This window comes from Erythrolamprus reginae, chromosome 2 (genome assembly GCF_031021105.1).
Source record: "Erythrolamprus reginae isolate rEryReg1 chromosome 2, rEryReg1.hap1, whole genome shotgun sequence".
Taxonomy (NCBI): Eukaryota; Metazoa; Chordata; class Lepidosauria; order Squamata; family Dipsadidae; genus Erythrolamprus; species Erythrolamprus reginae.
The window spans coordinates 261,193,699-261,206,017 of NC_091951.1; the positions used below are offsets into that span (position 1 = coordinate 261,193,699).

At 43.2% G+C, this 12,319-nt stretch overlaps 1 protein-coding gene across 1 annotated transcript; it reads left to right on the plus strand.

Annotated features, from left to right (window-relative positions):
• The first annotated feature begins 4,526 nt into the window (after positions 1-4,526).
• RPS6 (ribosomal protein S6) lies at positions 4,527-12,057 on the plus strand. Its single transcript, XM_070742507.1, has 6 exons — positions 4,527-4,660; positions 4,969-5,100; positions 6,142-6,352; positions 6,947-7,093; positions 10,915-11,072; positions 11,908-12,057. Exons 1-6 carry the CDS (start codon positions 4,655-4,657, stop codon positions 12,001-12,003), a joined length of 750 nt encoding a protein of 249 aa, XP_070598608.1. The 5' UTR covers positions 4,527-4,654; the 3' UTR covers positions 12,004-12,057.
• The last annotated feature ends 262 nt before the right edge of the window (positions 12,058-12,319 follow it).

Below are 12,319 nucleotides of genomic sequence, written 5' to 3' on the forward strand. Positions count from 1 at the left end.
TATTGGCCAAGTGTGATTGGACACACAAGGAATTTGTCTTGGTGCATATGCGTACATAAAATATGCTCTCAGCGTACATAAAATAAAATATACATTTGTCAAGAATCATGTGGTACAACACTTAATGATTGTCATAGGGGTCAAATAAGCAATGAAGAAGCAATATTAATAACAATCTTAGGATATAAGCAACAAGTTACAGTCATACAGTCAACATGGGAGGAAATGGGTGAAAGGAATGATGAGAAAAACTAGTAGAATAGAAGTGCAGATTTAGTAGAAAGTCTGACAGTGTTGAGGGAATTATTTGTTTAGTAGAGTGATGGCGTTCGGGAAAAAACTGTTCTTGTGTCTAGTTGTCTTGGTGTGCAGTGCTCTGTAGCGACGTTTTGAGGGTAGGAGTTGAAACAATTTGTGTCCAGGATGTGAGGGGTCATCATCACACTCCCACCAAGGGGCCATAACATTAATCAGTTCTATATTCTGCTCCCCTGCATCCTAGCCCTGTACCTGAAGGAAAAACCTAATCTTTATGACTTTTCAGAAGTAGGACGACAGGGCCCTTCTGTTATCTCAGGTGAGAACTGTTCCAAAATATTGGGGCAATCCCCAAGAAAGGGCACCTCTACAATATCATCAGATGATTAAGTTGAAGGGAAAGAATCTGGAGCACACTTGCCTATACAACCCAGTGACCTAGGCGCATGCCATGAGGGACAGTTAGCCAATCAACTCTGGCAAGAACGGCCCTATGCCATTCAGGGTTTGTTGTCAATGTCATGGCCAAAACCAGCTTCACCCAAAGCAATCAAATCACTTCAAAGATACGTGATTTTATTAGGCATCCAAACAGTGCAGGCACACTGGATTCCTCGCTAAGCCATGTTGGGCAGCCCTGATCCAAGGCTGAACTGTAGCTTACATATTTAGGTCTTACGACATTGTAAAGAGAAGGAAAAGACTGACAGTATAAAACTTTACAACATAATGTTGGAATGTTTTTGATAAACCCATTTGCATGACCCACTTATTTATCTTTTCCTAGTAGGTCAGAGGGCCACCTCTATTATCTCTGAAATATGTAAGAAGATATATGACGAGTAGAATCCGAGACCAAGCTTCAAGAAATAAATTGGAATCACTCTATAATATGTAAATAGATAATTTGCTCTTTGCTTACAGTGGGTTATATAAGAAACACCCCCGATACGGTGGTGGGGTATGTGTGTGTGTCGGGGTGGTGGGCATTTTTCTTCACTGTGCACTGTTTTATGTTGTGTGTTTATTAAACTTGTTAAAAAATCAATAAAATCTAGTTTTTAAAAAAATGAAATATGGCCACTGAATATAAACTAGGTCATGGGTTTACTGGGTAGTGGGATCCGGACCGATTCTTATCCAAATTGCCATTTAGGAGTAATTCAGCTTGCTGTATGTGTTTTATTACAAGGGCATTTTAAGCAGTCTGGGGAAAAGAATCCCATAGATTTAGAAGTGAATACATCCATGGGGCTAGTGCAGCTTGCACAATATAGTGTAACTTGGGTAAAACGGGTTGCTCAGAACTGCATGAACTGCCACATTTTGGTCCAGTTGTAGCTTTTAGGAGGTCTTCAAAGATAGTCCCATGTACAGCTTTTTGTAGTTGGGAAGTGATTTCCCATAGTCATTAAATGCCCAGGTAGCCCCAAGTACCTTTAATCAACTTGGGTCTTTGTCTCTACAACTATCCGGACTACATAGGTAGTCCTCAACTCACAACAGTTCATTTAATCTGCTCGAAGTTACCATGGCATTGGAAAAAGTGACTTATGACCACTTTCACATGACTGTTGCAGCATGGTCACATAATCAATATTCAGATGCTTGTCAACTGATTCATATTTAGCATAGTTGCAGTGTGTCGGGTTCATAGGATCACCTTTTCTGGCCTCTTGCCAAGCAAAGTCAATGGGGAAGCCAGATTCAACTTAACAACTGTGTTACCAACTTAACAACTGCACTGATCCACTTAACTACTATGGTGAGAGATTTATTTAAATAGGGCAAAATGCACTTAACAAGGGTCTCACTTAGCAGCAAAAATTTTAGACTCAATTGTGGATGCAAGTGAGCACCACCTTGTCACCTCTTGCTGGAAATTCTGTTGTGTATAGAAAGACCTGTTTTTAAAAGTACAGTGGTACCTCTACCTAAGAACGCCTCTACTTAAGAACTTTTGTAGATAAGAACCGGGTGTTCAAGATTTTTTTGCCTCTTCTTAAGAACCATTTTCTACTTAAGAACCCGAACCTGGAAAAAAATCCTATGTATGGGAGGCGTGTGGTCCTCCTTGCCGCCTCAGAGTCGTCCCCCCCCACTTTTTAAGCCTTAAAGTTTTAGATTTTTTTGATTCACCTCACCTTCTTCCTTCGGTAGTGACTGTCCTCCTCCTTTTCTTCCTCCTCCTCCTCCCACCCAAATTCGAGCTTTTATATCTTTCCTAATGGGTTCGCACACATTATTTGCTTTTACGTTGATTCCTATGGGAAAAATTGCTTTTACTTACAAACTTTCTACCTGGTCACGGAACAAATTAAGTTCTTAAGTAGAGGTACCACTGTACTCCAAAACAGAGCAGTGATATTGTTATCCCAGGCTAGATTTCACTTGAAGATTTTACGAGCCTTTTTGCAGCAGTCATTAAATGGCAATCATAAAATAAACCAGGGGTGAAATTAATCAGGTTCTGATAGGTTCTGGAGAACCAGTAGTGGAAATTTTGAGTAGTTCGGAGAAACGGTAAATATCACCTCTGGCTGGCCCCAGAGTGGGGTGGGAATGGAGATTTTGCAGTATCCTTCCCTCTGCCACGCTCATTAAGCTTCACCCACAGAACCGGTAGGGAAAAGTTTTGAATTTTAATTTTTCTGGCCCTTTATGTCCTACTTTTCTTCTGTACTTTATACTGTATAACATCATTATAGTGATCGATGCCATCTAACAGTCACCTACATCTTTTCAGCCCAGTCATAGTATTCTTACCTTGGTTGTTATTGTTCCTCATTTCATTCTGTTGCCATACTATACAATATTTTTTAAAGCTGAGAATCTAGTTCATTTTATTTTTACAATGTACTTATTGTCTGTCTTTAGGGTCTCCAGGAGGCTTGAAGATATTTAAATATATATATAATTTAATATATAATAATATGTATTAATTCCATCTTTTTAGGTGCAATCTCCGGCAACAAATTCCGTAATTTAAAACAAAGTGTTTTCTGTTGTCTGAATGTCTTTCACTTGTTCTAGCTGTTGCCATTATCATTCAGATGATTTATAATAATCTGATTGGGACAAGCAACTGTATTGCTATTATTTATTTACTTTATTAATTAACTGGATTTGTATGCTGCCCCTCTCCAAGGACTTGGGGCGGCTCACAACATATCAAAACAATATACAATATACATATCTAAAAAATCCAATTAATACAGCTAAAAAACTTTAAAAACTCTAATAGCATTTAAAATCATTCATTTCCATTCACGCAGCAAGACATACTACACAAAACATATTATTTGTTTTGTGAAACTATTTCCTTATATAAGAGGAAATAGGTATCCCACTTGAAATATGAATAATAATATAAAGTTATAAAAGGGCCAGTTTGGTGCAGTGGTTAAGGCACTGGGCTAGAAACTGGGAGACGATGAATTTTAGTTATTTCTTAGGCAGAAATGCAGCTGGGTGCCTCTTTCTCTCAGCCCTGGGAAGGAGGCATATAGCGTGCATAAACGCACCAGGGTACCTACCTTCCTTATCCTAATGTTTCCTCTTATCAGTGCTTATTTTATGTATATAAACAATGTTATACTTCTGGAAAAATCTCGGCCAGAAAGTCTTGCCAAGAAAACTATGGTGTGTAGACACTTCTCCCAGTGTTTCCCAACCCTGGCCACTTGAAGATATTTGGACTTCAACTCCCAAAATTCGCTGGCTGGGGAATTCTGGGAGTTGAAGTCCAGATATCTTCAAGTGGCCAAGGTTGGGAAACACTCCTCTAAGCAGCCACCAGGCGTGAAAGGCGCAGATGTGCAAAATAGTAAAATCTGTGTGAAGTCTTTCAATAGATGGAAAATATGAAACCGGAGTGTTTAAAATCCTCCAAATTGGATTCGAATATTTGAAATATTTACCTTTTTTATCTGATTATGATTCCTTTACTGAACGTTACTCTCTTCATTTTATATTTTTGTACCTGATAACTGATTTTCAATATAGCGCTACCGTATACGATTTTTTTCATAAATCCACAAGCAACGTACCTTCTAAAAAATTGTTGATCAGAAAGATAGGCAAAAAGGAAAAAATACCCTCTCCTAAACATGCTTTTAGGGTAAAGAAAAAAAATTGGACGTCAAATTTAATTCTCCACTATTACAATAGAAAGAAAAAGAAAAAGCGCTAGGAAGAAAAGTCTATTGAACCCGGAAGCTCCGCTAGCAATAAACAACGATCATTCTAATTTTTCTAGCTCTGTCGTCGCACAGGAGTCGAACGAGGCGCCCCACGGAGTCTCGCGAGATCCTTCGCGGCCTATGTGAATTCCGACTGAGCGGAAGTAGGGCCTCTTTCCCGTGGCTGACTCGGAGCGAGCGGCCGCGTTGGTGCCATGAAGGTAGGAGCCGAGACTTTATTCCCCCCCCCCCTCTCGTACGGCTTCTCTCGGGGCTCATAAATAATCATGTTGGCGGACAGAAGGCAGCCGGCGGGGGGAGACAGGACGCAAAGCGGCCGTAGGAACGTCGCCGTCCAGGAGGATTGAGGCGGATTGGGGAAGGCGAGAGGGAGAAGGCGAGAAGCAATGGCTGTTTTTAGCCTTCCTTTGCAGGCGCTCTGGGCCAGGAGTTCGCCCAAAACTCCGCTCCTCTTCCTTCCCTTATTTCTGGTGGTGGGGATCTAATAAGCCTTTCTCTCGCTTTATAGCTCAATATTTCGTTCCCTGCGACTGGCTGCCAGAAGCTCATCGAGGTGGACGATGAGCGTAAGTTGCGCACGTTCTATGAGAAGCGGATGACTGCAGAAGTCTCGGCTGATGCTCTTGGTGAAGAGTGGAAGGTAAAGGCGTCGGGTCTCTCTTTTTTTTTTGGGGCGGGGGGGGCTTTTGCATTTTCTGAAAATCACTGTTTCTAAGGTGATGGGCATGGGAATCTCACTATGCAAATGAGCAGATCTTGATATTCCGGCTTTATAGAACATAAGAAGAGCCATGCTGAATCAGGCCAAAGCCCATCGAGTCCAGCATTCTGTGCACACAGTAGCCCACCCATTGTACACCGGGATCTTGAGCAGAAAGAGAAGGCAAGACCCTCCCTTTCCCTTGACCCCCAACAAAAGGTACCCAAGGGAATCCTGCCTGCCTCAACCAACAGAGAGGCAGCACTTGGGCACCTGTTTCAATAACCACCGATATACTTGGTATCTATGGATCTGTCTGGTCCTGCCTTGAAGCTATCCAGGCTGACAGCTGTCACGACCTCTTCTGGAAGTGAATTCCATAAACCAACCAAAAGTAGCATTGCTACCTTTTACGGCAGGGGTACTACTTTATAAGACACTTTAATAAATGCACAGGTACAGTATACATCAGGGGTGGGCAATTAATTTTGCCATGGGGCCGCATGAGAAATTGGGATGGTTGTAGAGGGCCGGACTAATATAATTAACTCAGTTCTATCCTGGCCTAAACACACAGATCTGCTCTACAGACCCCTAATTGTTTGCTTTATGGCAACATGGTGCACCACAGTCACTGCGCTGGAGTGTTTGTGTGGTTTCTGTTCTCGGCTGTTCTTGGTAGGAGGTCAGTCCGCTCCAGTGCGAGGATAAAAGAGCTTACCGCATCTGCCGGGACTCCTCCTGTTCCTGCTTTCCTCATGATTCATCAGGAAAGCAGGAACCGGAGGAGTCCTGGCAGACGTGGTGAGCTCTTTCATCCTCACACTGGAGCGGATCCGACTTCTGCAGACTGGTCACAGCAGGTTGGCTGGTCAGAAAGCGGGCGGGCCGGATGCGGCCCGCGGGCTGCCCCTTGCCCAGGTCTGGTATACGTGGTACTGAAAAGTGTTTCTGAAAAGTTTACATTGCTCCTTTCTGTAGGGATACGTTGTCCGCATTAGTGGTGGCAATGACAAGCAAGGCTTCCCCATGAAGCAAGGTGTCCTCACTCATGGCCGTGTCCGTTTGCTGCTTAGCAAGGGCCACTCCTGTTACCGTCCTAGGAGAACTGGAGAACGAAAACGCAAATCTGTTCGAGGATGCATCGTTGATGCCAACTTAAGCGTCTTGAACTTGGTCATTATAAAGAAAGGTGAATTGTTTGTCTATTTTTCATTTGAAGGGACAGCACCAGAGGGAGGTTTCAGCAGGTTCTGACCAGTTCTGGAGAAGAGGCAGTGAAAATTTTACCACTTCTGACTCACCCCGATCCCCATCTATTCTCTGCCTCTTGAGTCCCAGCTGATCAGGAGGAAATTGGGATTTTGCAGTAACCTTCCCCTAGGGTGGGGTGGGAATGGAGATTATACAGTATCCTTCCCCTGCCATGCCCACAGAACCAGCAGTAAAAAAATTTAAATCCCACCACTGAGCAACACGTATTAGTGAGAATTTTTCTTGGAAGAATAGAAAATATTCCTAAGCACTTTCACTTTGGGCAAAGATTGCCAGCCTTGGTCTCCTTGGCATATAGTGGGGCATTACCTAAAGGAATACTATGATTTTTGACAAGCTAATAAGAATAATAAAAGATTTTCAGGCTCCCTCTTACCTTTTATTTTAAAATAATTCTTGTTTTGTAAAGCATAACATTCAGAAGCCAGGGGTGGACTTGTGATGAGGGATGATTTTTAGCCTATGTTTGCTGATAATATAAATAGCACCTATTTTTTGACAATTTTTCAAGGTGAGAAGGATATTCCTGGATTGACTGATAATACGGTGCCCCGTCGCCTTGGTCCCAAGAGAGCTAGCAGAATCCGAAAGCTGTTTAATCTCTCCAAAGAAGATGACGTCCGTCAGTACGTTGTGAGGAGACCGTTAAACAAAGAAGGTAAGAAAATGGAGTAATACTTTAGCTGTTTTGTCAAGAGGGAATTTCATAGTTCAAGTAGTGCTTTTCATTTGGTCTGTTCAAATTTTTATGGAAATCAAAGGATTTGAGGGAAGAAATATAGCTAAATGAAAGTGTCAGTTACTTAGGGTTTTTTTTTTTACCTAAAGCTTTAATACATCTTGGTCAGTGGTGGGTTGCTACCGGTTCACACCGGTTTGGTGAATCGGTAGGCTTCACCTACCCGCCCGGACATAATCAAAAATGCTATGCGCAGGAGCTTTGCGCCTGCACAGAAGTATTGCATGACTGTGCACTCCCGTTCCCAAATCGGTAGCAAAGGTAAGTAAAACCTACAACTGATCTTGATATCAAATATCAAATCAATATCACTGGTGTGCTATAGGGTTCCTGCTTGGGCAGGGGGTTGAACTTGATGGCCTTCATGGTCCCTTTCAACTCTAACAAATAAATAAATATCCTGGATGTGCACATATATTTAGGTATATGTCTAAATTTATAATTACTTGCTATGCATTTTTCAAAGGTGATATGCAGTAGCTTTTTAAAGCGGAAAAACGTTAATTTGTAAAAGTTACTATAGGTATTCTGCACCTACTGCACTGCAGAAAATTATAACATCTGATTTAAATCAGGGGAGTAAGATAGTTTTTTTCCCCCTTGGATAAAGATTGCACTAATACTGAGACTAAAATATTTGAATAAAGCCTGACATTTGCTGTGATTACTCTTTTATGACTTACAAACCATTCTGCCTGGTTTAGCATAGTTCATTGAATCCGTGATCAAACTGCATTATTGGTTAGTGATTTCAGCATTTGATCCATCCAGAGGTCTTTATCTGCCCACGAATAATAGTTTATAATAATAATTTATTAGATTTGTATGCCCCTCTCCGAAGACTCGAGATCATGCTTGAGATCAATTTCAATTATAAATTTATTTGTTTCTGATTATCTTTCAAACTAAGTTTAGTAGAGGTAGTCCTCAATTCACAACCACAGTTGAGTCTGTTGCTAAGTGAGACGTTTGTTAAGTGAATTTTGCCCCATTTTACTATCGTTGTGGTCACACTTGTTAAGTGAATCACAACGATTAAGTTAGGAATATGAATCTGGCTTCCCCATTGACTTTGCTTGTCAGTAGGTCACAAAGGGGGTTCTGGGACACTGCAAAACCATCAATACAAGTCAGTTGCTAAGCTGAATTTTGATTAGGTGATGGTGGAGATGCTACAATGGTTGTAAGTGGAAAATCGCTATAAGTGACTTTGTTCAACGTTGTTGTAATTTGAATGCTCACTAATGAACTGTTGTAAGTCGAGGACTATCTGTATAAGGTGATCCTTCATACTAGTTTCCAATTGCAATACACGAGGAGCTGTTACTCAAAGGTTCTGCCCAAGAACATGTAATTTAAACCATGAGTTAGAGAACTTAAACTTTTGTCATCTACAGGTAGTCCTTGACTTATAACAGTTTGTTTAGTGATCATTCAAAGTTACGATGGCACTGAAAAAAGTGACTTACGACCTTTGAAGCCATCCCCATTACCATGTGATCAAAATTCACAACAAATTTGGGGCTCAGTTGTGGTTGTATGTGGACTGCCTATGTATTTTTTGAAGATGAATCAGATTGAATTTCGTGCCCACCGGTTTGCCAGGACAGGTTATGTGTTGCCCAGTACACCTTGAATTTCATTTTCACATATTTCACATTCTGTGGATTATGTGAAATTACGCCTTTATTTATTTATTTAATTGGATTTCTAGGCTACCCTTCTGCGGACTCTGTTATCACATTGTAGATGGGAAGACATATCCTTAATGATCTGCCAGCCTATTCTGTGTAATTATTTTACTTGTGTATTACTGTTTTAATTGTAGACCAGGGGTGTCAAGCTTGCATCAGCACATGATATATTGTGCCTTTTCTCCCCTTCACTAAATTGGGTGGGTGTGTCATGAGTTTGACAGCCTTTCTATAGAACATCAGCCTCAGGTTTCCAATAACTATTCAATTGTTGACATACCAAAACATACAATAGTAAAAAAGCACACTGCACACCAGAACAACTAGACACAAGAACAGAACTCCATCACTCTTCTAAACAAATAATTCCCTCAACACTGTCAAACTACAGTGATCCCCCGGTTATTGCGTCCCCGACCATTGCGAACAGGGTAATTTGCGATTTTTGAACCCGGAAGTCAAAACACCATCTACGCATGCGTGCCCTTTTTTTCTATGGGCACGCATACGTAGATGGCGCCCGGCAGATCAGCTGCTGGGCGGCTTCCCTGGGTCTTCCCCCTCTTGCTGGCATCAGCGAGGAGTTTCCCCACCGCCCACGCAAACTCCTCGCTGCCGTTCGCTCCCCCTCTTGCTGGCGGGAGGGCGAGAAGCCCTCCCCAGCACCCACTCGCCCGCCCTTCGCCGCTCGCCCGCCCTTCGCCCTGGCCCGGAGCAGCCGACAGAGGTAGACATTCCAGCCCCCACCTGGTCCCGCCCGATCCTCTTCCCTGAGGCAGCTCGCCCTCCCATGGCCGCTTCCTCCACCCTCCATCGCAAGCCCTCGCCACCGCAGCCAACGCGCGCTGCGATCTTCAAGCCCGGCTCCTTTCGGCCCAGCATCCCGGGCCAAGCAGCTGCCTGGCTCGCCTGGAAGATCGTAGCACGCGTTGGCTGCAGCGGCGGCGACATTGCTGCCTGCTTGGCTTCCCTCGCCGCTGCAGCCAACGCGTGCTACGATCTTCCGGGCGAGCCAGGCTCAGTGACGAAAGGCAGCCGCTTGGCCCGGGATGCTGGGCTGAGAGGAGCCGGGCTGGCCCGGAAGATCGTAGTGTGCGTTGGCTGCAGCGGTGAGGGAAGCCAAGCCGGCAGCAATGTCGCCGCCGCTGCAGCCAACGTGCGCTACGATCTTCCGGGCCAGCCAGGCTCAGCGGATCAAGCCCGGCTCCTCTCGGCCCAGCATCCCGGGCCAAGCGGCTGCCTTCCGTCACTGAGCCTGGCTCGCCCAGAAGATCGTAGCGCACGTTGGCTGCGCTGGCAAGGGAAGCCAAGCAGGCGCGCCGTTCTCCGCTGACTCCTAAAGCGGGGAAGTTCGCCAGGAGTCAGCGGAGAACGGCGCAACTGTTTTAAAACGATCGGAGCTTTCCAGTGAGTCCCGAAGACAAACGTCAAACTTCCGCGTTTGTCTTCGGGACTCATTGGAAAGCCGCGCGGGTGTTTTAAAACATCCCCGCCGACATGGGGGGCTTGCTAGCACCCCCCCAAACCCGGGTTGGGGGTTCGGGGGGGGGTGCTAGCGAGCCCCCCATGTCGGCGGCGACGTTTTAAAACAGCCGCGCCGCCCCCAATCTTCGGCTCCTCGCTAGCGCTGCGGAAGTTAAAAACACCATCTGCACATGCGCAGATGGTTTTTTACTTCCGCAGCGCTACTTCGCGAAAACCCGCTCGTTGCGGGGGGTCCTGGAACGGAACCCTCGCAACGAGCGGGGGATCACTGTATTTACTAAGTCTGCATTATTATTAATCTCATCCCTCCCATCACCTCCCACTAATGACTGTATGACTATGACTTTGTTGCTTGTATCCTTACAATTTATATTGACTGGTTCTTAATATCTGATTGCTTATTTATACCTGGACTATAATTAAGTGTTGTACCTTATGATTCTTGACGGACTTTTCTTTTATGTACACTGAGAGCATATGCACCAAGATAAATTCCTTGTGTGTCCAATCACACTTGGCCAATAAAATTCTATTCTATTCTGCCTGTCTTGCCCATCTTAGGAAAGAAGCCAAGGACCAAGGCACCCAAGATCCAACGTTTGGTGACTCCCCGAGTCCTGCAGCATAAGCGCAGACGTATTGCGCTAAAGAAACAGCGAACCCAGAAGAATAAGGAAGAGGCTGCTGAATACGCCAAGCTTCTGGCTAAGAGAATGAAGGTCTGTTTCCTGCATATGCTTGGGGAGGGGGATTCTTTGGTGGGAGGGTCATGTTCCTTTTCATGTAATTCCTGAATGTGAAGCCATGTATCAGAGATGAATACCTCACTGCAGAATGTTGAGGAGCTTAAAGCTGAAACTTGGAAATTGTTGGCTCACAAGACTAAACATTGACCCATGTATAATAGGTGTAATTGAGTTTATACATCTACACAATAGGTATGCAAATATTTCTTACTCCACAGTTATTAGTGTTAATGAAGTACTGACATAGCGAAATATGTCCCAACATATAGAGCAAATAAAATAGGTCTTTGTTCTAACCCACCTAGCTATTTTAATCTACAGGCAATTGAGATTTTAAACCATGCAATTGGTGATTAGGGAAAGATCAGTTGGCTGTATGATTTGTGGTATGAAGAGTGAGTGGTGAACAATAGATGATGCTAGGAATATAAATATAGTAGAGTCTTACTATATAGAATCAAGTCTGTTGCTTTCAACTAAAAATACTCGACTTTGGATAATGGAACAAGGGCATTGTTGAAAGTATTTCATGTAATAGTAAAATTTATGGACAGGAAGATGAGGCTGGGGATGTATGCTTTCTTTAGGCTGTTCGTTCACAAGGTAAATATAGCTGACATTTCTGGCCTCTGCCTTAAATCTTATTAGAATATGCTTACATATTTGGAAACTGACAGCTACAGATAGGAGTTTTTGCTATGGTGATATAAAAGAAAGTGCTTGCAACTTCACACAATGAATTTACATCATTTAAAAACTTGAAATGCAGTTTTATGCTAATATGTAATATTCTTGGTCCCCTTTTCAGGAGGCAAAAGAGAAGCGGCAAGAACAAATAGCTAAGCGGCGTAGACTTTCTTCTCTAAGAGCTTCTACATCTAAATCTGAATCAAGCCAGAAGTAAGCAATGAACTGTGCTCCTAAAACGTTAAAATAAAGTTTTTATGATCAGAACAAACTCGATTCTATGTTGTCCTTTTTGCTAATCCCTATCAATTTAAATGATCATTAATGAATGAATGTCTGTGGTCAAGAGGTTTCATTTTTGTATCATTCAGGGCTGTGATTTTTGGCTTTTCCTTGCTCAGCAAGTGGCCTCTTATTTATAACATTCTTATTGCAATGGAACTTAGACTTATATACCACTTCACAGTGCTTCATAGCACTCTCTTGAAAAGTTTATAGTGTCTATATATTTTCCCCAACAGTCTTGAATCTCA